General features: G+C 42.6%; 1 protein-coding gene across 1 annotated transcript in view; it reads left to right on the top strand.

Moving 5' to 3' along the window:
• Positions 1 to 26182, top strand: part of LOC138105340 (neural-cadherin-like) — a 56052-nt gene that overhangs the window by 9689 nt on the left and 20181 nt on the right. Inside the window, exons 2-17 of the mRNA XM_069005159.1 lie at positions 5419 to 5613; positions 6065 to 6290; positions 7606 to 7810; positions 8202 to 8313; positions 11447 to 11696; positions 12628 to 12770; positions 13110 to 13282; positions 13657 to 13825; positions 15521 to 15691; positions 18979 to 19151; positions 19266 to 19433; positions 20319 to 20568; positions 21788 to 21915; positions 23116 to 23302; positions 23441 to 23584; positions 25217 to 25500. Of these exons, the coding sequence (XP_068861260.1) occupies positions 5419 to 5613; positions 6065 to 6290; positions 7606 to 7810; positions 8202 to 8313; positions 11447 to 11696; positions 12628 to 12770; positions 13110 to 13282; positions 13657 to 13825; positions 15521 to 15691; positions 18979 to 19151; positions 19266 to 19433; positions 20319 to 20568; positions 21788 to 21915; positions 23116 to 23302; positions 23441 to 23584; positions 25217 to 25500 (2978 nt within the window). The remainder of the gene's footprint in view (positions 1 to 5418; positions 5614 to 6064; positions 6291 to 7605; positions 7811 to 8201; positions 8314 to 11446; positions 11697 to 12627; positions 12771 to 13109; positions 13283 to 13656; positions 13826 to 15520; positions 15692 to 18978; positions 19152 to 19265; positions 19434 to 20318; positions 20569 to 21787; positions 21916 to 23115; positions 23303 to 23440; positions 23585 to 25216; positions 25501 to 26182) is intronic.

The raw sequence follows: 26182 nt of genomic DNA on the forward strand, positions 1-26182 counted from the left end.
GTCACAAGAAATTTTGCTTTAAATAGCCCCAAGTAGATTATGCCTATGGTCCTGAAGATGACAAGGGGGTTTTAGCATGATAGTAACCATTTCCCAGGTGTAGATTTCCTGGCTATGGTTCAATAATGAGCCAAAGCTCCTGATGTCTTGCCCTACCGCTGAGGAATAGTGGTGTGGCTGACAGCACAATGAGGGGCTTTCTAGGCATTCCACCTCGGTGTCCTATTTCAAGCTGGGTACTTCAGAAACTTCTTCACTTACCACACTGTCTCTTTTCAATTCAAATGATTTTTTTTGCCTGAGGGGATAGAAACAAAACATAGACTAACATTTTTAATGCACATTTTTTACTTCTCAGTTTTCTAACATTAGTCTCCTCAAACCCACATCAATCAGTGCAGCTCTAATCCTAATCTCAGGGAAAGAGATTCTCTTCTCCTATGTTCCTTCTTCTGGTAAGGGAGGAAACGAAAGGATTAAAGGCATGAAATTGATACAGGCTTGCAAGAACAGCCACTTGCAGTTTCAAAACCCTTTCCAGTTCTTTCTTTGCTTTCATATTCCTGTCCAAGGATGGTGTGGGTGTATCTGCTCTGATCTGCTGAAGAGTGTTTAGCCCTCCAAGACACAAACTTTGCATCTCTTCATTCCCCTCATTCTTGCACTTGCTATGTCCTAACATTTTTACTTAGGATGCTCTTAGCTGGTGATTGATTGACATCCCTTTTGTTTACATGCCCTTTTTAGATGTAAGCAAGAGGTAAAGCTGAAGCCTTGGTGTTACACCAGTATCTTCAGGAAAATCAGCACGCCTTAGTAACTCCTCCAGACTGATCATACCAAAACTCTTTCCAATATGAAGTGCAGAGGCCAGACTATCCTTTTGATAGTCTGGTTTCACAGGGTATAGAGCCTGGTTTCCTGCAGTGGATGATTCATATTGACAAAATGGGTGAACTGCAACATCACTGGGTGACGTTGCATTTTGGTTTAATAGGATGCTGTGGTTGTGTCAGGAGCAAAATAAAACACAATTGATTTCAGAGGTTTGATCTGCTAATGCATTTGCAGCTATGACAGTTAGAAACCCAGTGCATTCCTGGAGAAAAACTTCATTTTGTCAAGGCTGGTTTTGTTTCACTGACTCAGTGTGATAATTTTACACAGTGTTTGGTTACCATGTGTCTGTAACACCTTAATATCCTTGAGGTTCTCACACCTGATGTGTGTGCAAAGGGGAGCTGCCAGAACAGAAATGTCCCTACTCACAGTGCTGCTTCTGAACAGCCCTTTCTGGATGATAGGGGAAATTAGTGCTGTTTGACTGACCTCCTGTTAGTCTCCAGACCATGTTCAACACTGCTTTTTTAGGGTTTTGGACTTGATTTGACTAAAATCTGCTCTTTGTAACTATCTTTTCTTCCACTGATGCTCTCCTAGAATTAGAGCTCTGATCTATGTGGATATAACCTGGACTGTTTTGTCAGCATGCTTGCAGGTTGCTTCAATTTAAATTTTGTTTATGTGCATGGAGAAAACAGCTTCAAGTCTGAAAACCTGAAATAAATGCTGAGGGCCTGAAGGAGTGAGCCAGATCTCAGCTGCAGAAAGACATTCCACCCTATAGCTGAAGTTATTACCCCCTGCTGCTGTACCACAGCCCTCCAGGTTTGGCCTCACCCCATGTTTTTCCTTTCATGTGTGGTACTGGATGTTTCTAGAGTGCCATTCGCTCTTTTTCTCACTTCTTACCCTTAAGCAAACAGCAAAGATAAAACACAAAGTCCAAGGAATGTTTATGTCAGAAGTTCCTTCAAGCTGCAGGGGAATGAGTGACATGTGGACATGTATGCCTCAAAAATCAATGAGATGCAAAAGCTGTAGGGCAGGGAGATTAAGTTGTGATAGAAAGGATTTAACAGTCTTGCTGGTTCCATGTGCCTGCCTAGGGGCAGGTTTTGCCACAACAAAGTGATTGCCAGCAGGTATTTGTCTAGTCAGGTCTTAAAGATCTCACTGATGGATGCTGTCTCACCTCTCTGGCCACTATCAAGGGCTCCATTATCCTTATAATTAAAAACATGCTGAGAGATCCCACCCCCAACATCTAGTGCAAGTCTTTTCCTTGGGAATGAGAGGTAGTTATATTTTGGTTTGCAGGTTATGGAACAGCTGACTGACTTCATACATCAGTCTTCAGCCTCTTATATCACTGTTTGCATGTCTCTTGCAGTCTCCTGAAAATCTCCAGGTCTTTTCAACTCTCTTGAAGGCCATGCTTCCTGGTTTTGCTCTTAGCTTTTCCCTGGACACTTGCCAGCTGCTCCATGTCTTTCTTGAAATCCAGCCCCTAGAACTTTAGTTTAGCCCAGTGTGCTAGTTTGAAAACAAACCAGTGGGAGGCACCAAGTCAGAATAACAATTTAATGGAAATTAAAGAAAAGGAGAAGAAAGTAAAAGAAAACACTGACAGAGTCAAGATACAACCTGTTAGGCAGGGTGGTGGTAGCAGTCCTCTGAAGTGGTGATCCTGTAGTAGAAGGGGTCTGCTCTTCCTCAGCAAGTCCAGTGGTGGCTGTGGGGCTCCTGTCCTCTGGAAATCCAGTGGAAAGAGTGTCTCTGGTGTTTAGAGTCCCAGATTATATCCACGATGGGATGCTTGGTTCCTCCCTCTGGGTGGAGCATTTCACAATGGGCTAATGAGTCGTGAGGCCAAGTGTTGATTAGGCTCGTTAACAGAAGATAGTCTGGAGGGAGTTATGTCTGAGTCATGTGGCAGGACAATGATGGGCCATTAACAGCAAGATAGTCTGGGGAGAGGAGGCAAGGAAACACTGCCCCACCTGATTTCCACAGCTCATGAGGATGGTAATAGAATACACCTCAATCCAGGACACCCAGGGAGGTTTTGGAGCATTGTGGACATTTTTCTGAGCAGCCAGCTCTAGGTAGCCCAGCTTGAGCAGAGCAGTTGGACCAGATGATCTCCACAGGTCCTGCCAACCTCACCCATCCCATGAGTCTGTGATCTGAGGCTTTGCTAAGTGTCACAATTTTGCCAAGGTTCAGTGAGGGCTGAATATGAGCCAGTGTGCACCCAGGTGGCCAAAAAGGCCAGTGGCATCCCAGTCTGTATCAGCAATGGTGTGGCCAGCAGGACTGGGGCAGTGATTGTCCCCCCTGTACTGGGCACTGGTGGGGCCACACCTCAAGTTCTGTGTCCAGTTCTGGGCCCCTCAGTTCAGGAAGGATATTGGGATGCTGGAGTGTGTCCAGAGGAGGGCAGTGGAGCTGGTGAAGATTCCAGAGCACAAGTCCTGTGAGGAGTGGCTGAGGGAGCCGGGGGCGTTCAGCCTGGAGAAAAGGAGGCTCAGGGATGACTTTATCACTCTCTGCAACTGCCTGGAAGGAGGCTGTAGCCAGGAGGGGCTTGGTCTCCTCTCCCAAGTATCAAGGGATAGGACAAGAGGAAATGGCCCCAGGTTGTGCCAGGGGAGGTTTAGATTCGATATTAGGGAAAAAAATTCGTCACAGAAAGGGTTGCCAAGCATTAGAACAGGCTAGAAGTAGAACATTGTCCAGGGAAGTGGTGGAGTCACCATCCCTGGAGGTATCTAAAAGACAGTGGATGTGGCATTTAGGGACATGGTTTCATGGCACCATAGAATTGTTAAGGTTGGAAAAGACCTTTAAAATCATTGAGTCCAACTGTCAGCCTAACACCAGCACCATGTTCACCCTTAAATCATGTCCTCAAGTGCCATGTCCACATGCTTTATCAACACTTCCAGGGATGGTGAATCCCAGGTTTAGTTGTGGAGTTGGCAGTACCGTGTTAATGGTTGGACTTGATGATCTTAGAGTCTTTTGCAACCTAAATTCTTCTATGTTTCAATTTAAATACACCTTTCAGAGAAGGGGAAGGTGAAGTTTTTGTAAAAGCCTAGAAAATTATGGTTAATTTGAACAACACAAATATTTTCCCTGATATGCTGTCTTGAACTCAGTGAAATTTATTCCCTTGTCTTTTTTAAAACATAAAGCGCTGTTTTACTGCTGACTTTTGGTGGGTTTTACAGTATCTGCAGCAGGATTAGGACCTTGTTATTTATTGGTACTTAACACTTGGATCACCTACATGGGGCAATATTAAGAATAATCTGTATAATTATAATTTTTGAAATCATTCTCCAGGTTTCATTAAATGGGAAAAATACTTGACTAGATATTCAATCTCTGCAGAAATTAGAACTGCCTGAATTAGACCAATAAATGAACAAAAATACCTTTAAATGCTCATGCCTACAAGTTTTCATCCCTTTACTTGACCCTAGCAAAATAACACCATCTGTAGCTGGCTGCATTCGGACATGTACTTCTCAACCCTCCTTCTTGACTGTTGATAAAATAGTGACTGCTCCAGCTGCTCTCATGAGCCACTAGCTCATGCTGTGGGCTGTGCCTTGTCCTACACAGCAATACAGAGGAAAAAAAAAAGTTAACCAATGTTCCCGTGTATGCAATGTTGGTACATGAGAAAACCAGAAACCATGTAATCTGAATTTCCTCTGGCTAAGGAAACCACGTCTTAAATGATCCTAAATATGTTAAAAGCCCGCAAACTTCAGTTAAGACTTTTCCTTCCTGGAAATTATTTTCTCTGGGAAATTGTCCAGCATGTATTTTTACTGCAGGGTAAGGCTGCTCTTAAGTACAGGTCTGACATGTCAGGGAATGTCTATCTGTGGGTAGCCTTTTATTTAGTATCACATCCCTGAGACATACACTTAAAATTGTTTGGAATTTCTGGCTTACTTCTTGCCTTTGATGCTGGTTTTGTCCACATGCTCCTGTCTTCTTCCATCCTGTGTGAAACATGGCCTTCCTGAAGGCAGAGGTGAAGGGTTTCCTGTATGAGACACACATACACCTGGGCGGGTGTTTAATTTGATAGTGGTGTAGCCCTTAGCAGACCTGCAACCTCAGTGCAGTTTGCTGAAGTATGTGATCATATTATAACAGGCAGAAAACATGCATTTCTCATATGTACCTTTCCACATCCCCCCTTTCTACCTTTAGTTTCTCTTTTTATTCAAATTTATTCTCTAGATTCAATAACATATTCATTTTAATTTTAAGTCAAGTCTTAAGGCCATTTCTGGAACACAAATGTGCTTAGGAAAATTTTTTCAGGAAGCCCATATATACTTTTAGCATCTGTTAGTGACTCGTTGTGAGTTAAAAAGGCTTGAATATAGGTCTCTCTAGAGATAAAAAATACTGTGATTAAACCTCTACATGTCCTTTGCAGTGGAAGATTCTTTCTCAATTTGTTTACAGATGGCAGGGGATAAGATCTTAACATTCCTGACTAAAGTTTGTGACCAAGCTGTCTAGAAATGCATGTGTCTTTTGCAGATGATGACTGGTACCTCTGCCACGTGACACTCCTTGCCCCAGAAGAGGAACTTCTGTCCTGGGGCATGTACCCATACCCGTACCTGGCACGTGTGGATCCCGATGCGCGCAAAGGCACTCTCATCTACCAGCTTGTCGCACGTTACAGCAGCCATGAGAACGCCACTGCTGGCATAGCTTACACACTCATTGCAGGTAGGTCTACCCTGAAAAAAAGGTAAAATTCTGTTAAGTTGCAGATGTTTCTGAACAAGTTCCCATTCTATAATTTCATTGGTAGATTTTTCCCTTGGGCAATCCTTAAAGATACAGCAGGTACAGCAAGTAGAAGCTGGAAGTGCTGTTAAGTATGTGGATGGGAATCTTTCTTGTTGCCATTTTCTTTGCTTTACTTCTATTTTGAAATTGATGGCAGCTTTACTGTTAGCTTAAGTCTCCATTTCTTACTTGTTCTTGTCTCTTTTACACTGCACTGGTCAACAAAATAGTGTGAGTGAAAGATAAGGTGAACAACTGGAGAGGTAAAAAGAACTGCATACAAGGACGTAGGTGGATGAGTTGGGGATAGCTTACCTTGAAATGGTGAAGGTGCAAATGTTCTTGCTGTGGGGCATGTCTCAGGCTGGCTTTGTGCATGTATTGATAGGTGGTGAGGAGCGATTCCGAGTGGATAAGGATACTGGCATTATCATGACAACTGGCTTGCCTTTGACGTGGAACAAGGAGTATGTTGTTACTGTGGAAGCCTCTGATGAGTACGGCAACAAAAGCCCCTACGCCTCCATTTCCATCCTGGCAGGCTCCCGACCTCCGCAGTTCACTAACATGTCCTACAATGTGTTTGTCCCTGAAAATACTCCAGCAGGAGAAAAGTAAGTTTTACTTTTTTAGGTGACTTGCTGCCAGCAGTCTGAGAGGACCTTCACAGAGTAGAGTGAAACTTTTGTGGTTTTGTTTCTCAGGAGTATGCATATGAGTTAAAAGACTCATATATGCATTTGCATTTGCCTATTACACTTTAAAAATAATGTTGTGTTTTCTAAAAGAAATTATGCCTGTTCTGGTGTTTCAGAGTCTCCTATGTAGCACATGGGATATAGTCTGGGACACTGGAATTACTTTAATATTTTTGGGATATTACTGCAATGCAACATGAATTAGAACAGCGAAACTACTGGCTATGCATCTCCTGGATATTTAAACAAATGCTTGACAAACAATCTTTTAATAATCAGGTTTGGAGCTGTTTGTGTCCCGTTTGACTTGTATTTAAATTTCCAGAAAGACAAGTCATTGCCAGACTCTTGAGATAGCAGCACCAGTGTGAAGTACAAAAAGATAAAGCTCAATCTCCAAGGGACTCTGCTGTTGCATGAAGAGTAGCTAATCCCAGCCACAGTGGGGAGATGCTCCCAAGCTGGCTCTGGGTTTATTGGCACTGTTCAGCTACTTGAGAGCAGAATGGGCTTTAAGGCCTCTAAGGAGCAGGCGGAACAGTGCCATAAGGCCTCTAAGGAGCAAGAAACCTCAAAATAAACTGATGACCTAGGAACAATTGCTGGAGATGTGCCACTAATCCTTAAGAAAGACTGAACAAGAAGGAGGAGAGAAATTTTTCTTCTTCCCTGGAGCTTTCAGTGAGATGAGCTAAAAGTATATTGTCATGCTGGTGAAAGACTGATGTGAGAGGTGGAGCTTCAAAACATAAGTCATGGTAGGGAGGCAAATATTCCTTTGATGTCCTGCCAAGGTGGACAGCAGGATCTGGAAAGCCCTGTGCTCCATGGGTTTCCCATCCATGTCTAAACCCGTTTCTTTTCTGCATATACAACTTCAGAGAAACTCAGAAGTATAGTAGGTCACTTATTTCTGAAAAACTGAGAAACTGAGGGTAAGCCAGTAACTGCTGTCAAGTATTTAGAAAGGTACAATGGGAAAGAAAAAGACGTTTTAATGTTAGTGGGGGTTGAAATGGATTATTTCATCACTGCTATGTCAGTGAGTAAGTTGGTGACAGAAGAGAGGGTAGATGGGCTCCCTCTAGCAAAAGGGGTTTCCAGTCTGAAGATAAAGCTGAGCCAAGCATTGACACCTTTCCTCATCCTCATCTTCCTCTCTTAGGTGCTGAGGAGACAGCTTTTGTTGTTATTGTTTTGAAGCAAAGGGTTGTTCTCTCATTCTTTGCAGAGTAGCAGTTGTTGAGGCTGTTTCTTTCCAGAGCCAGCCTCTTTCCTACACTCTCCTGATGAACCCCTCTGGGCTCTTCCGGGTGAGGCAAGAGAGCGGAGAGCTCAGCCTGACCCACGCTGTGGACTACGAGAGTGAGCACCACCTCTATCACCTCTTACTGAAAGCCATGGAAGTTGAGAGCACTCTCAGCAGTGTGACTGAGGTACACAAATCACTTCACGTCCTACCCACGGTCTGCAGTCTTGTTATCTTGCTAGCGGGACCAGTTACACAGATGGACAGCCCAGGACACTCGTGAGGATGCTGGGCAGGGAGGAGGCCTTGTAGTACAGGCAGAAAGCTGGGCTCTGACCTGGGTTCAGATCTAGGCTCTGCAAATACCTCTTGTTACTACTTTTTGGATTTGCCTCCCATCTTGGGAGTGGAGAAGGAAATACTTCTCTGTGTTACAGGAGTAGTGTGAGAAAAATAGCATCAGAGGTGTAAGTAAGGATGGGAGAGCAGCAGACTGCCACTGCAGTGTCCAGAAAGAGGGGCTCTTTTTGCAGAGTGTGGGAGCTAAAACCCACTCTCAGTGTGTCCTTTTGTCTCAGGTCATGGTCCATATCACCGACGAAAACGACTGTTCTCCTGAATTCCAGCGCTCCATTTACAGCAGAGACAACGTTCCCGAAACCATTCCTGTTGGCACGTCTCTACTGCAAGGTGAGGACCATCCTGTTACCTTTCATTTCAGTCTTGCCACAGACCTGCTGGTTTGTTACCTGTTTGTGCTCTGGCCATGAGGAAGTGCTCTCTTCCACAGGCACTGCCTCTGTAAGATGTGGATGGCAGCTTTCCTGGCCATCTGTGGATGGCTTTTAGGTATTTTGGAAGTAGAGTTGTGAGTGTCTTCAGGTGAGGATCACTGTACTATGTCCAAGGAGAGATCTTCTGGTATCCAAGGGCAGTTAAAGCAGCTGGTAGGAGGTGGCTTAGTGGATTGCCATGGCTTGTTTCCTTTAAATGTTGTCTTTTAACTCATATTGGTAACCTTTTTGTGTCCCAGAAGCAGCTGCAACTAGCTTTTCTTTTCTTATTGTGTTAAGAAAAAACAGGGCTTTTTAAAATAGGCAGCTATTTTTATCAAATAGGCATTAATGCTATATAACTGACTTGCAAAGTGCTAAAGGAAAAAAATTTGGAAAGCCTGTGAACTTACATTTATGGTTGTGGCTTACCAGTCATCATCCCAAGTTTGTTGCTTTTAACATGGCTATTTGTCACTTGCATATAAACCCTGAATGCAGAGATGACATTTTTAGAGGCTAGAATAGTATCCTGTTGAAAGAGTTCAGGGGTGATGAACCCTGAGAAATGAGTATGTGCCAATGCAAGAGTTAGCAAAAAGATAACAATGTAAATTTCCCAAAATTGGAGCTGAATTCTGCAGATTGCAGAGGTGATAAGAAGCTTAGCTTTCCTTGTGCAAGGGGGCTGCAGGGCCTGCTTTCTCTAAACACTTGATAAAAGAGTTCAGAGCTTGTCATACTTCATTTTTAGATTTAATGGCTCTTGGGAAGAAAGAAATTGCTCAGAATAATCAACTCCTAAAATTCCTAAGCATGCAATTTTCCTTAAAGAGATGAATGTTCTTCTCTCCAGGAGACTTGTAAAGCTCATCAAAACTCCACTTGTGGGGGAAAAAATGTATGCCCCATGTCCAAGCAAGCAGAATGTCAAAGCCGTGCAATTGCATTCCATGTTTTTGTCTTGCCGCATGGGGTAGATTTCAAGGGAAAGAGCCATCTTAGAAAAGAAAATGTGAGGTGGAAGTATAGTGATGGTCAGTGGAAATGGGTGTGTGAAGACTCGCTGTAGAAGGGCTGAGCAGGGTTGTTAGTGGCTGCAAGGGAGCTGTACCATGTGCAGGATGAGACTTGTGCCACTAACTGACTGCCAAAGCAAGTACCATCTCAGGAAATAAAAAAGGCAAACAGCTCTACAAACGCTGTAGTTCCTGGAGGGGTGGCATGTTGCAGCCTCAGAATGACCTACAAACAAAAATAAATGCAAATATGAGACAGGCTTTGCCATTCTGAACATGCCTGTAGCTGTTGATAGCAGTGAAAAAGGTAGTGTGATATATATAACAGTTTTGTTAAAACTGTTGATTATGTGAATGTAGGTTTCAGTTATCAGCCACTTTTATTTTAGCACACTCGAAGTCTGAAGCGTGGAGAGTGCTCTCAGCAGGGCCCTCAGCCTTCAGCTGCATCGCTGTGCCAGCAGAGCAAGTCTTGGAGTTGTAGCTGGCAACACAGTCGGCTTTTGAGCCAGAGGTAGCTTGCACTAAGCTAGCTCGGAACATGTGCAAGGCCAGCACAGAGCTGCTTGTGGCTGCCATATGATCCTTAAAGTATCGTTTGCAATGCACACCAGTTTCCAGGACAGAATGAAATTGAGGGGAATAGAATTCCCTGTTGCTATTGGGAAGTAAGGCATGTTACTGTCATGTACAGGTAAGTGCCACATTCCCTATTTGCCCAGAAAAGAAAAGAAAACTTCTGGGGCGTATCGTTAAGCACATAGAATGTATTTTTGTGAATGGTTACAATGGCTCACTAATGACTGTAGATTAAATCAGATTTTTTCAAATCAAATATGTTTTTCACATTCTGCGTGGCTTTCCAAAAACAATGCTTAACCACTATATTTGACAGATTTAAATCACTGTCATTTTAGTCTTTCTTGAGTTTTTAATATATTTTGTCTCTCAGTGTAGCAAGAGAGTGATTAACTCTAAAGCCCTTGATTTTGTAGTCCGTAACACACACAAATGTTTATTCACAGTGGGATTTGGAGAGATTTTAAACAAAATGTTACAACCAATCTAACTATCTTTGTAAACAAAGATGAGTAACTTTCCACAGGCAGATGTAGTGGAAATTTTTTGCAACTAAGTAGAACAGTTTTTCAGTGTAGTTTTGAAATCATTCTCTGCTCCTTTCCTATTTTGAGTTAATTTTTGATAGGGATGGGTTGTTTCCACCACCCCTCTGTGGATGATGCTGCAGCTGTTTGCTGGAGTGTCCACGCACTGCAATCACTGTTCTGTTTCCAGAAGGCTGTGTGCTACCACAGTGGCTACATCTGGATCCTGTTGGTAGAATAAGGAGTTTGTTTATTACCAGTGTGGGTATGATGTGAAGCCTCATTGTTTGGCTAGAAAAATTGCAAGGTAATTGGAGAGGTGAGCTTCCTCTCTTAAAAATCACTTTTGATGCTATGCTGTGAGCTCCAGGTCTTTGTTGTACAGGTTTGCTGCTTCTGAGCAGATGGGACACGCAACATACTGAATAAACTCTTACTGGGAAAGAATGTTTGATCACTCTTTGTACCTTGAAGCACCAGGTAATTAAAAAGTATATAACTTGCTGGGAGCTAATTAAATTTGAACATGGCATTCCTGGAAAGAGTGAGGAACCAGTTTATGACTGATAACGTTCAACCAATGTGCATACTAATTGTGTGCTAATTACCAGTGTTGAGTGTTATTTGTACAAAGCATTTTGTGCAGTATTGGGATCACAGCTCTCTTGCAAATTCACCTGGTTGCGATCACTCAGGCTGGGTTGGAGCAGAGAGGAGTTGTTTTGATTTTTCACTCCCAGCCTCCTGCTAAGTTCCCAGACTCTAACCACAAAAAAAAAAAACAAAAAAACTTTTATGGATGAAACCGATTTAGGTGATGCCTGTTCTCAAAAACTAACAAAAAACTAGAGTTGACTTGTTAGGAAACAACATAATCAAACCTCCTTTGCAGTATGACTGTTCTGTTAAATGTGTTCTCTAATAGTGCTTGCAACAGACTGTGACTCTGGCTCCAACTCTGAGATCTCTTACTTCATCCAGAGCACTGATTTTTCCATCACGCGTCACGGGGTCATCAATTCTAACCAGAGGCTGAACTTTGAGCGAGCAAACCATATGTACGAGTTTGTGGTGATAGCTGTCGATAAAGGACATCCCCCTCGGACAGGGACGGCGTCTGTGCGCATCCGAATGGCCAACGTCAATGACGAGGCTCCTGTCTTCTCCCAGCCCGTGTAAGGCACCTTGAACACCTGCTTTGGTTTTAAAAGATGCTGTTCATACGTGTAACCTTACTAGCACTTGGCTAAATGGTCACTTGTTTAGTGTGACTGTAAGTACCAGTGAAATTGAAGGGTAATTTCTGTACAGAAAGGCTTTCGGAGTTCAACTTTCATTTCTAGTTTGTATATTAAAAAAAATCAGTTGTGATACCAGTGTATTGACTTCATATTTATAGAGAGAGAACAGAATGAATCAAAGACCTGTCTGTACAGAGGATGATTTTGACCGCATTGACTCCTAGGTCTCAAAGTGATTATCCGTGTATAAATAGATGACAGATAAATATGGTAATTAGCAAACACTAAAACTTAATTTTAGCATCAACAGATTGAATTGTAAGCTAATTTCAGGAGCCCCTGCTTGTTTAAGATGCCTTTTTTCTTTCCTGTCCCTGATCAATACAGTTTCTATTCTTTGCAGAATTTTGAAGTATGAACATGTTTTAAATACAAAACATACATATATTTATTTACAAAATTAAATACTTTTTTACATTCACTTCTGTAGTATCTGATGCTTTCCATTAATATATAGGGACATAAGAAACACTGCTTGGCAGATACTAGTCCTTTTTCTCAACTTTAGGAGATATATGATCCTGTTTTACAGTACAATGTAGTATGGTGCATATTGTTATCCTCCAAAAGATCCTTTGAAATTATGCGTACCAAAAGTACAGCATTACAATCCTAAAATAAGTACCCTATGCTGAACAAAGAAGACTAAAGTCCTGTCTTAAACCAATGGAAGATTCCATGGTTGCATGCCCAAAGCTTTAAAACAAAAACATCCATAATGAATTCATAATCTTGCCTGATGGTTAACACAGTGATGGTTATTCTGGTACTTTGTATGCTGCCATTGCTCCCTTATGTCCATCAGCTACAGGACTTTCCTTTCGGAAGATGCTGGTCCCAGCACCTTGGTGGCTACTGTTCGGGCAGAGGACCCTGACGGAGATGGGCTACTGTATCTGATTACAGGAGGCAATGAGGAGGGCAACTTTGAGCTGGATAGCCAGAAAGGTAAGGTTTTAGAACACAGTTATTCACTGTCTAATCTCTACTGACTCTGCTCCACTTGTATGTCAACAACCATAAGAAAGCACCATATCTATATAATCTGCAAACGGGGGTGCTTTGTATCAGTGAGGATTAGTTCTTTGATATGATGGTTGTTCTTCAACTATCAGCCACAACTTGGGATCCTGATCCAAGGCTGTGCAGACTAAGATGTCAGATTCCTGTGCTTTGCAACCAAAATACCAACTGAGCCAGCAATACAGTGACAGAGAAATGTGATGCTCAGTTGATGTTGTGGTTTACACAGTAAATTAACATGACACTTTATGCTTCCAAATTCAGGTATCATCAAACTCCGCAGAAACCCACCGCCCAGCCTGAAAGGGCCACAGTACACCCTGAATGTCACTGCCATAGATGACAATGCCTCGGGGGGACCCACTCCTCTCAGCAGTTTTGCTGAGGTTATTGTAGGAGTTAACGACGTTAATAACAACAAGCCTGTCTTTAGAGAGGTAAGATGTCTTTCTGCAGATATTCTTGATGTCTTTCTGCAGATATTCTTTTCCCATCTAGGCTGTAACTGGGGTTATAGAGTCTCCATAGCTACTGGTGATTGCTGGCGGGCTGAAGGGTCTGTGTGTGCAGAGCAGAATGAACTTGTAAGTGGACAGTAGTCAGCTTTCTCCATATGGGAAGTGTAAAGTCTTCATTCTCCTTTTTCCTTCCTCTCCCATAGAGATTGATTTCTTTGTGTGCATAAGTAATAGTAGTGATTTTCTTACAAGCTTTTCTCAGACCTGCTGGAAAAAATATTGACACTATTGACGCTGCAAATTCACGTGACTCTGTGTGATATTTAGGGTTGGATGTTTGGGTGTATTTTTAGTGCGCTTACTACAGTGACAGCACCTGGGTTCTGGAGAATCAGCCTCCAGGCACGCACGTGCTACAGGTAGAAGCCTATGATGCAGACCTCGGCATCAATGGAGAGGTGAAGTATGGGCTCATGCACCGAGACGGAGCTTCCCTAGGCTTCAGCATTGACCCAGACACAGGTCAGTAGCTTCAGATTACTGAGGAAAAATGACAATGACATTGTATTGTAATGAAAATGCTGCTGTATCAGTGTGTCCATGTGGGCTCATGCTTTAACAATGTAACTGCAGGTTTAGCTGTGACAGTTTATAGAATAAACACTGGAAAATGCTCAGGGTATGTAGATAGCCATACACATAGGTTAGAATAAATGAAGGTTGTAGTGATTCAGGTCATAGAAGCAATAGAATGGTTTGGGTTGGAAGAGACCTGAAACATCATGTAGTTCAAACAGCCCTGCTGTGGGCAGGGACACCTCCACTAGACCAGGCTGCTCAATGCCCCATCCAACCTGGCCTTGAGCACTTCCAGGGATGGGGCATCCCCAGCTTCCCTGGGCAACTTGTGTTGAGCAGTGTCTTACCACCCTCACAGTAAAGAGTTTCTTCCTGATCTAAAGCTGTTGTCCCTCCGTTTAAAGCCATTACCTCTTGTCCTATAGCTACATGCCTACAGACTCTCTGCAGCTCTTGTGTAGGCCGCCTTTAGGTACTGGAAGGTGCTGTGAGGTCTCCCTGGAACTTCCTCTTCTCCAGGCTGAAAAATCCCAACTCAGTCTGTCTTCACAGGAGAGGTGTTTCAACCCTCTATCACCTTCATATCCCTCCTCTGGATTCACTCCAACAGATCCATATCCTTATACTGGGGGCCCCAAATGCAAATTAAACAGAGAAACGAACCCCAGTACAATAAGAAGATAAAATTGTGTTCTGTATCACTTACCTTCCTATTTGGATCAAGGGAAGCTATAAAAATGCAGAGCAGAAAGTGTGATTTTTACAAGTTAAGTTTATTCTTCCCTACAATGTGGCCGCAGTTTATTTCTCATCTCATGCACAAATAGGAGATCCAGTGCACTGCAGGCAAAACCCTCATACCAGAATAGGGGAAAGATGTCTTCATGTATGATTTATTTCAAATTAAGATGTTATATAGTTGTTGATGTTTCTATAGTCAAAACAGGAAAATGGGATATTGCTGTGTCTGGGACTGTGCAGGAGACTGGAAGGGACTACAACAGAGCTGACGAACTCTGAGCATAGTAGAGAAATAGGTCTAGAAGTGGCCTCAAGAAGGCCAGTTTGAAATCTGCTAACCAGAAGAAAATAGCTGAGGCAGGGAGAGACTTGATTAGTACGGAGGAAAACCCAAAGATTTGGAGAAAATTGTTTGATTTATCCACTATAAGTTTTTACCCAATTTTAATCTATTGAATGAGGCAACCTCCATCTCCTATAGTAGAAGTTACTTTGGTCACATCACTGGTGTCTTCTGTGGTGTCACTCTTCCTCAAAGTAATAACAAGCTCATTCAGTTACTTGGAATACCACTGGAGTAAACCTAGAGAGGCCCTTCAATAAGAAGGAGAAAGTCCTTCTGTGCTCCATAAGCGATGAGATAGCAAGGTACTCAGACTGAACTTCTTATCAGGGCAGCAGGAAAAAAGCAGCATGTGACATGTGAGGAGAGGAGAGACGGGAGACCTGGAGTTGGTCTAGTCCAAGACATGCATTGCAGGGGCGGTGAGGACCAGCCTTGATGGTTGTGTAGCATGCGGTCAGAGCTTCCTTTTGCGCAGGAGATGTGCAGATTCCTCTCTGCAAATTCAGTCCTGAGGCTGTGACATGCAGAACAGGAGGTGTCTGTGTTTCCAGGAGTCATCACCACCACGCAGCCTTTCGACCGGGAGCAGCAGAGGGAATACACGCTGTCTGTTACTGCCACTGACCAGGCGCAGGAGCCGCTGATCGGCGTGTGCCAGGTCACCGTCCTCATCGCCGACGTCAACGACAACGATCCCAAGTTTGAGAACAGTCGCTATCAGTGTGAGTGCTACTTAACTGCCTGTCCCAGTACTGACACGTGAACCTGGTTAGAAGGTTATTCCTTGGAACAATGGTCAGTTTTTTAGGTGACCAATCTTCCTTTTTTGCCCACTAAGCCAATTACTGTTTAACTCATCATCAGGGGAAATGTGCAGAATTAACCAGTCCTCTTTAGTCATTGCAGTTCTCTTAAAAACATTGACATCTTTCACTCCTACAGATGAGGCCAATCTGATCCCTTGTCTTTGCAGTTTTCTCTGCCCAGCTTTTTTCCACACTGAATTTTTATTTGATGTCCCAAAACAAAACATGACATCCTAGCTGGGAATTCATCAACCCTGACTAAAAGTACAATTGTCATCTGTGTCTCTGTAGCACAGCACCTCTGTTTGAATAGACTGAAGTGGCATTTATGTCTTGTCAAACAGCACAAAATCCTTGGTTTCTAGGCTGCCTTTGGCTGGGAGCCAATGCCTGCTGTATCTGTCCTGCTGAGCTAGCTTTTCCCATTTGCCCTGGTGACATTCCCTTTTTCATCCCCACATGATATGCTTTATATCAGTCTTTTGTTTAATTTGATTTAATGCTTCTCCAGTAGAATCCTGCATTTCGTTCCACTTGGACTCTACATTTAATGTAATCCACAAGTCATGAGCATAATCTCTAATTGTTGGACTGGAGCAGGTCCTTCCTGCATAATTGCCTGAAAATTGAAAAAAAAATTGTTGCTGATGCATCTGCCAACAATTTCATTTTGGAGTTTTCTGCCAGTTGTGTGGAAATGTCATGCAGGGCAAAGCAGTGAACAATGCCTTATTAAAATGAAGGTGACTTATAAGTAAATCGTCTTTAACATCACAGAGGCTAGCACTTTAGAAGGATTTAAAAATATGTTGGATGTTTATATTTTAGGACTTTAACAAGAGGTGAGCTGCTGGGAAATAGGCTAAAAATACATCCACACTTCAGAATTATGCCCAAGGACAGAAAGAAAATTGTGTTGCACCTTTTAAAGTATCTTGTAGTGACTAACTCTAAGTGCCAAGTTGGTTAAAATGTGTAGATTTGGAATAGTCCTTTCTACAATCCTACCAGTATCTTCTGCAAACCTGGCCAAAGCAGCACTGAGAAACTGAGTAGAAATGATCCCTCTGGAGAGAAATATTTTTGAGCAGAGCAGACAAATCCGAGGTAATGTTTGTGCAAAGATGAACCTTTCTATTCTACCATCACACATGTCCTTCAGGTGAAACTGCCCAGGATTTTTGTTTTTCAAAAGCTGTGAAGCTGAGAGGTTGCATTTGTAATTGTGGTGGCTTCAGCACTTCTGAGGAACAGGCAGATTTTTTTCTTTTTTCATGAACACAGGGTACCAGCAAGAGTTCTGAAACAGAGGCAGCTCTTTGAGATGGCAAAACTGCAGATAATGAGGTCACGTTATGCCTAGCACTTTCCCAGCATCTCTACATAAGTAATCAATGCTTGAACGTCACAGAACTAAAAATAGCTTCTTCCCCAGATGAAGATCAAATGCCATTAGTTATAGGTTTCTATTCATCCTGGAAACTGCTGGTTCTTTACTCTCAGCACTAGGATGTTGGTCAAATCCCTGATTTAGCCATGCATCTTATCATCTGCCTGCAAAACAGACATTAAAGAAATGCTTAACTCCTTGTAGTAGGGATAGTGCAGTAAATGTTAATGTTGTGTCAGCAGCAAGAAAAGCACACGAAATGAGAGAGTACAGCCCTTCCCTGGTTTTTTCTTACAATGCAATGTAACAGAATTTGACTGCTAAAGGCAGCATAAATACACACAAAATGCATAATCACAAAAAAGGGGTATTGTACAGTGGTTTTAGCTATTAATTCAATTTTCATTAATCTGTCTTAGTGCTGGTAAATCTCTTTTGAGATTAGCTTTGTCTGTTACTGAAACACCAAAGACATCCTGGACAATTAAATGACACAGGGATGAGTGAAGCCAATTAAATCTCAAGTTATTGTTCATGGAGCAAGTGGTTGTTGTGGTTTAAAGTTGTACTGCTCCACTGCTACAGACTGTAGACATTAAGGGAGAAGACTAAATCAGAAAACATGACCACTCCATAGGTAGTATGCAGTTCTGATTATCCTACCTCAAAAATGCTAAAGGAGATACATACAAGGGAGATCAAGGATTTGAAATAGTTTCTGAACAAGACATGAATTAATAGACTGACTGGAATGCCTAAACCCAACTGCAACAGCCTTCCCACTGTCAAGGCCATTTTAATACACTGAGCTGATGGAGCCTTAGTGCAAGGAAACAGCTCAAAAATACAATCAGGCAAGCACACATAGCTACTTGGAAGAGGAGTTGGGACTGGATGGCTGAGGATAGAGGGAAGAGCTGGGCCAAAAATAAGTGCAATGTAAAGATGAGTGTGGAAGAAAGGCAGCTGACAGGGATGCGATAGCTTCATACAGAGCTGTGCCTTGCAGAGTGAAGGGGAGCAGGAAATGACTGCTCATGATTTCCCCTCATTTTCTTGGTGTCCCTTCCAGAAACCAGGCTTTAGGAAGACCAAATTTATTACTCTTCTGTGCAGTAGGCTCTTCAAATGCCTGACTCTGCCAACAGATTTTTAGATCACAATTATCCAAGCAGGTTCAAAGAAGGATTGGTCTGTCTAGAACTATGGGCAGAAAGACACGACCTCTGTCACAGATGTATATCTGGGAACAGGGAGTGAAACCTAAGGAAAGGGATATACATAAAATTATCATTGCCCTTGCTCTGGATAGCTTCTCCAGAACACTGGGGTGTTGGAGGCATCTTCACTGTGACCTGAGTCTTTATGCTTTGCAATTACCTAGTGCCTCCCGCTGGCAGTGCTGCTGGCACTACTCATATTCAAGATTAATTCAATTCACACAGAATTCCCTTTGATGCCAACCTGCTTTTATCATCAGCAGGCTGGGCTGTGATCCAAAGCAGTGGGCATGTGAGCAGCTGTGGGGTTTGCCAGCACCACCATGGAGAGGCACAAGTGCTGGCAGCAGCAGCGTCAGTAAATCTGCATCGCCAGCAGCTCACTTAACAACCCAGCATGGCAGGGGCGAGGGAAGGGGAAGCTAAAAGAGGACTATAGACACTGTTGGTGGCAATACTTTATAACTTGTCTCAGTACAGAAATGTTTAATCTCCCGTGAAGGGAACAATGATGTTTTACAGGGGTGTTTCTTTACACATACAGCCTGATAAATCAGAGCAGACCTGCTGATAATACCTTTGTCTTTTCAAAGACTTCCTTAGTGAAGACACTCCAGTGGGGACGAGCTTCCTCAGAGTTGCAGCTCACGACAGTGACCAGGGTGTGAATGCTGCTGTCACATACTCAATGTTAGAGCATCAACTGGAATACTTCCAGATCAACCCCAGCACAGGCTGGGTGTATGTGAATTGCCCGCTACCCCAGGTAATGTGAGGCTCTGCTTGGAACAGAGCAACATCCAACCCCTCTAACCCATTAACTGCAATCTCGTGGTTTGTACAAAATGGTTTTCAAGCATCCTCTATGTTTGTTTCGTAGACAATGCGCATTAGCTGCTATATTGTGGCGAGAGATGGCGGGAACAGAAGCAGCACCGTGGAGCTGACGGTGACTGTCACTAGTGCACTGAGCCAGCCACCCCGGTGGGAGCAGAGCACATACTGGGTAACCATCCCCGAAAACACCATTCGTGACACCAAGATTGTGGTATGTTAGAAGCGTGATTACTTCCCTCCCTCTTCATTTCCACTTGTTCCTCTGTTGTGCTCTGTCTCTAAGCCAGAAGTACACGGATGCCCGCTCTGCAGCCTTACTGTGTTGCACTGTTCCTTGTGAGCCTTCACTGCTGAGTTTGTCAGGAGTGCCTGCCACAGAATAGGCTGGCATTTCAGCTGGCAGCAGTTTTCCCAGTGAATTCTTACATGAATGGCCCTCAAGGTATGCTTCCACAGGAGCAAGACTTGTGCACTGCCAGATTGGGAAATCCTTGAGTGTTCCCACCAAGAGCCAGCTCCTCACTCCTCCATCCTCAGTGGGCTGTGCTACCTGTTTGTGTTTTTCTTACAGCTTTTCTCAGTTTAGTATGGGAACATGGAGTGATATAGTTTGCTTTGGGCTCTTCCAACTCAAACCAATTCCTTTTTAACCCATACAGACTTAAAGACAGTGCCTTCCATGTATTGCCACATAATTCCTGCCTTTCTCCTCCTGCATGTAATATTTGAACACTTGCAAACAATTTAGGGTTTGTTTTTATTTTCTGTAACTTTCTGGGTAAAATGTACAACTCAGTGGAGAAATGGTCTCCTTATGGATCAGTTTTGCTTTGGAAGGAGGAGAGAGAAGGGATTTCCTTTAGCTGTGCTGCAGTTCTGGCTTGGCACATTTACAGGCAGGTAGCATCAAACCTAGATATTGTAAAATAAAACTCAGCTCTGTAAACTGTTCCTATTTTGTCTGTTACCCCAGTCGTACAGGCATGTATGTTCTTGGAGAGCATACATGTGTGCATGTTTCTGCCATCAAACTCAACACGTAACACTTGCAGCCCCGAGCTTCATGAATATATGTGGTGGCTCTTTTCTTCTTCAGACCATCAAAGCCACATCCCCTCTTGGTGATCCCAGGGTTACGTATAATCTGGAGGAGGGTCAAGTTCCAGAGACTAACATGCCAGTTCGTTTCTATCTGAAGCCAAACAGAGCTGATGGATCTGCTTCTCTTCTAGTCGCTGAACCACTTGACTTTGAGACAACTAAGTTTTTCACCCTGACAGTCCGGGCACAAAACGTAGCAATGACTCCTTTAGCTTCCTTTGCCACTGTTTGTGTGAATGTAACAGGTAAGCTTTGCTGCCATTCAGAACAATATTCTTGTTACTTTTAGTATAATGCCATGAATTAAGATAACATCCATTAAATGCCAAGCCACCTCAGAATGCTTCATACACTTCTATACTGTAAAAAGTTGTGCAGTCATTAAAAAGGTCTGAGACAATTCCTAAGTACGACTATCAAATGTGGAGATGTGATAGTGCAAAATGTACTGTCTGAATGCTTAGGCAGCAGTAGTGCCTGGTTCTGTAAAGGTAATTAGAAAGATTTTCTTTCTAAAGGAAGAGAAATATAGTAAATGTTCCCGAGTTATTGAAAGGAGATGAGTATTACTGGAAATAGTCTGTGCTATAGAAAGAGAAACAGCCCAGATAGGCTGGGTTTGTGTTGGATATCTGTTCAGGGTTTTTGTTACATTCAGAATTTTCCACTTCACACTGAGGTTTAAACTATAGAAATGAAAGGGTCCTTATGATAGGTGCAATTTTCAAAAATTTGATCCAACCCTCCTTATCATAGGATGTTTTCATAAGGTTCTGTTCCTGTAGATCCATATAAAACTATAAATCTGATATTAATCCCTGCTTTTTGCAGGATTAGTGGAGTTACTTTTGCTGGGCAGACATTCAGATGAAAATATGAGTAAGTGAAGTCTCCAGCAAAAAAATTTGTCTTGCCCGCCACTGTGGAAATGAGAATAGAGTAGTAATTTGAAAGGGAATCCAACTTTCTTCGTTCACTTTATCACAGCACTGTCCTGTCTTTCACAATCCACCAATGCAAAACCCCTTCAGGCTGTAAAGCAGGGTCTGAGCCTTGTTGGAGGTTATGGACCCTGTCCCCAAAGGTTTTTCCTATAGTGCAGTTACTGGTATTAGAATTTGGCAGAAACTTTATTCTGCTCACAAGGAAAAATCCTTTTTGAGTAACTTAGCTGTGGATGAAAGCCTTCCTGGTCCTGGCATTCATGGACTAAGTATCTCTCTGGTCAAATCATTAGCCAGTATCTCAGTTGAGATTAGGCCACTGTCTCCCAGTGTCTATAAAATGCCTCCTGACTGCTACCCCGAGAATGGGAAAACTCAAAGCAGAATTGCTTATTGCTATAAACAATGTAAGTTCTTCCTCCAAGCAAAATACAACTGGGGGGGGGGGGGGCAGCCCCACAGTAGACAAAAAAGTCTTCAAATTTTTTCTTACCATGATCCTCATCACCTCCTTTTTCAGATGTCAATGATAATGTTCCATTCTTCATGTCTTCTAACTATGAGGTGTCCGTGCCAGAAGGAGCTGATGTTGGCACGTCAGTGGTTCAGGTGTTAGCTATGGACTTGGATTCCGGCCTACATGGAGAGGTTTGACCTTATGTCCAATTCTTTTCCTCACAATACTCAAGTTGTAGTATTGTAGTTAGTGAGAATGTGCAGTCAGCAGATGGCAGGGTAATGAGCCACCAGCACTTCTCACAGCACTTGTCAAGCATTTGTCTATCTTAGGCCTGATGTGCATAACACAGGATGCAGGCAGAGAAGATGCTGCTCTTGATCTCAGGGTCCTGCATCATGGCAGCTCATCCTGATCCAGCAACCACGGCAAAGCACTGCTGCATGATTCTCAGGGTTGCTCCCATGACAAGACAAGTGGATGTGGCTGCAGAACATGTTTCCAAACTCTTGCCTCTTCAACTCAGTTTTTAATTGACCATCAGTGATTATTGTCAGTTATTAACAGCCATTTAAATATGGTCTAACCATCATTGGTCTAACCAACATTTGACCATCATAGTAATAATGACCCAACCCTAGGAAAAAGCAGAATTCTGACAGAAATGACTCATTTTCTTTGCATTTTCCTGAGCTATTTCTAAAAATCCTACTAGCTCTTCTGTGAATAAGCTCTAGCCTAGTGGAGATCTGCTGTTCTGGAACTGTCATTTTGCAGCTTCTGACGAGCCACCTGTGTGGTAGAACAGGCTGGTGGTGCTTGTGGCATGACTTGGGGGTGGGGATGGAAATGGGGTTTTTTTCAGAGAACGAAGGGAAAATTATTAAAGGGAAAAATGTGAATAGCTTTCATTGGTGGGTGGAGGTTTTCATTTATTCAGTCATGTTGAACAGGACCCAAATTATTAGCTTTGTTTGTTTGTTTGTTTTTGTTGTTGTTTTTGTTTTTGGTGATCAGAAGCACAGTGGGTTACTAGAAGCTGAGGAGACACCAGGGAAAATGCCAGTCCATACATTTTCTCTCCTGTTATTCATGATCTTTCTTAAGTGCTCCTACTGGCCACTGTTGGAGATAAGATAAAAGACCACTGTTGGGCTTGATGTGCCTTGATATCACTGGTGGTGTTGTTCTCCTGTTTGAGAATTCTGCACTTTTAATATCAAAATGAACAAAATACTTAGAAAAATTATGTTCAGATGATCTGTCTTCCCTTAGAGTGTTGCTACTTTGCAGACAGAACCAGAAGGCTACTGAGGAAGGGGCAGGTCACAACACTTGGACATACAAATGAAAATTTAAAAGGTAACCTCTTTTAACTATTTCCTTTCTAGGTTCACTACTTAATACTGAAAGATGCTAACAAGGATTACCAGTTCTTCACCATTGAACCTGAGACAGGAATTATTTTCACCCAGGCATCTTTTGACAGAGAGAAAAGAGCCTCTTACTTGATTGAAGTTCAGTCTCAGGACTCATCAGAATCTGCTAGACCTGGTGTTCATGGGCAAACCAACACAGGTAAAACTAAGAAGGAATTCTATATTGGGCTCTTTAACTTTCATAGGCTTGGCAGGTATGTGAGCTGTTTGGAATAATACAAGGTATTCCACCTCTGCCATTTCTACTCTGCATGTTCCTCCTGCATCTCCTTCTTAGACACAGCCTACATAAGGATTTTTGTCAGTGATGTCAATGACAACTCTCCGGCATTTCCTCGGTCAGTGTATGAGGTCAGCATAGACGAGGACAGGGATGTTGGAAGTCCTGTTGTGACAGCAACAGCAGATGATCAAGATGAGGGTGAGTGGACCCTGCATGTCTTTTAAAGTCCTTTTAGTATTAACATGTGCTTGTGTGTAGGGCTACTTCTTTCATGGACAAATAATTCTCTGCACTCAGGAGACAATTACACATTTCAAGCATTTGAAAGTGAGGAGAGAAGTTTTGGGTACATGTGAACATTTTCTTTAGTTAGGTGCTCAGGTCTGTAGTGCAAAGGTTAAGATAGTTGGGAATCTCTTTGGGGCAGAATGAAACCACCTGGAATCACAACACTGATGTAACTTCACACTCACTCTTTCCTGAGCACATGCTTGCTTTTTGCTGACTCCTGTGCTTTCTACATCTCCCTAGGAGTCACTGCTATTGTAAAAAAATCAAAAGTGTGCTTTTTGGTGGGTTAGTGGGTTGAATATGCTTGTGTAAGAATCTGACAAACAGTGAAAAATGTGGGATGACATGGCCAGAAATAAAATCAGGAAGAAAGGGAAAGTCAGACCTTCTGTTGGCCTCACACTGACACTGGCTCTGATGGTGTGAAGCTGCCCCTACAGTGTGGTGAGACCAGATGGGCTGAGCCAGTCCAACAGCAAGTACCACCAGTCAGTCCCTGTCTTTGCTTTTTTGCTACTTTTGTGAGCTGGTCCAGCTCAACTTGCTCAAGAGAAACAAACCTATTGAATAAAAGAAGGCAAGCTGGTGACAGAGCCCAGATGAGAACCAGAGGGACGTGTTGCTGGGAGCAGGTGAGAGCTGGCCATTCCTTTCAGTGGCAGTGCTGCAATGCCTGTGCCTCTTCGTGCCCATGAGGGAGGTGTAAAGAGGCCATTTGAAACCAGCTGCTGCACTTGGGAGAATTTGACAAAAGCTACTAGCAAGTGATGCTCAAACTCTTGCTGCAAAGGCACTCAAGTCCTTCCAAGCACTAATGTTGAGCACAGTCTTTTCACTTTCTAGCTGTCCAAGTTGATCTAGTCTTCTCATCTACAGCTGACTCACAGCTTAAAAAGCTGAATGTTCTTTTTACTCCTAGCAGTTCACCTATTTAATTTGGGAAATGACTTTGTATACTGGAATGCAATGTCATGTATTTTTTAGCTTTCCAAATAAGTAAACAGGGAGCACTAAACTATTTGTTGTTGTTCCTAAAAGTTTTGCAGCAATCAAACAACTGCTGTTGTGCAGGTGGAATGTTCTGAGATTAATTCTTGCTCAAAATAGAGGACATCTGTTATATTTTAGCACCACCCAGTGGTTTAAAAGAAGTTAAGGAATATTGGCATTTGAAATGAGAGGCTTAGGAAACATTGAGTAAAATAGCTTCTAGTATTTTCATTATATGTCGCTTTTTTATTACTGGCAAATGAATGCTCAGTAATTTCGAGGCACACAATTCCTCCATTATTAATCAACAGGCCCTTGTCCATGTCTGTAAATTATACTTGTAAATATAAATGCTGACCTAGCCTCCCATCTACCATACACAAACCCTTCAAATGACATCATTCTGTGTATGTTTCTGTGTTTTACCTCACACACACACACTGTAACAGTCTGGGAAAATAAGGTTTCTCTTGGATACATATCCCTTGTGCATATCTGGATTGAGCATTCATAGAGTGAACAGTCAACAATTGTTTCTTTCTCTTATAGGTGCAAATGCCAAACTAAGGTATCAGATCACTTCAGGAAATGTGAAGGGGGTTTTTGATGTGGAACCTGAGACTGGAACTGTCTTCATTGCTCAGCCTCTGGATTATGAACAAGAACAACATTATGAGCTCCGGCTTGTAGCTTCTGATGGAAAATGGGAAAACCACACTCTTATCATCATCGATGTTGTCAATAAGAACGATGAAGCACCAGTCTTCACTCAGAATGAATACCAGGGCAGTGTCTTGGAGGAGCTCACAGATCTGCCTGTACTTGTCCTAAAGGTAAAGCAGTTTCCATGAAGCAGAACAAAACCTGGCTTTGTGTTCAGCTCAATCCCATCCATTCACACAAATCCAAAAAATAGTTTATTTTGGGTGGGTGAGGGCTGGTATTAGGACTTAGCTAGCAACTGTCTAAAAAGAATAGAATAAAGCAAGCCTGCTAATTTTGCGTGGTGGACTTGCTCTCTTGACCAGCATAAATAACAGTTGGATTTGATGATCTTAAGGGTCTTTTCCAAACTGATTCTAAAATTATGTGATTCTAAATATAGAAAAATGTGATGACTTTCCTTTACAAAGAGGATTTGGCACATTTTTAGTAACTGTATAAGCACAGAATGGTTGGCACGTGTACTTCATGCATGTAATGGTTAAATTTATACTACCAAATAAACATTACCAGAGATTGTTCTTTGACTCCAGCTCAGTCATCTTCATTGTTTTGTTGTTAGAGCAGTAGGCCCAAATAGCAATCTCCCAAACAATCCCTGGATACAAATCAGTATCTGGAATTTCTCTCTGGCCTGTGCTGATCATCAGCTTGGATGTATGGCCTGTTTTCACAGCATTCTGTTCACTCAGAGATGATCAGCCTGTGCTTGCCTTTGTATTCCAGCTCCAAAGAATTTCACAAGAAATATTTGCTCAGCAGGACTGTTATTATTTTACTTGATTCTTCCTA

This window comes from Aphelocoma coerulescens, chromosome 2, assembly GCF_041296385.1.
Source record: "Aphelocoma coerulescens isolate FSJ_1873_10779 chromosome 2, UR_Acoe_1.0, whole genome shotgun sequence".
Classification (NCBI taxonomy): Eukaryota; Metazoa; Chordata; class Aves; order Passeriformes; family Corvidae; genus Aphelocoma; species Aphelocoma coerulescens.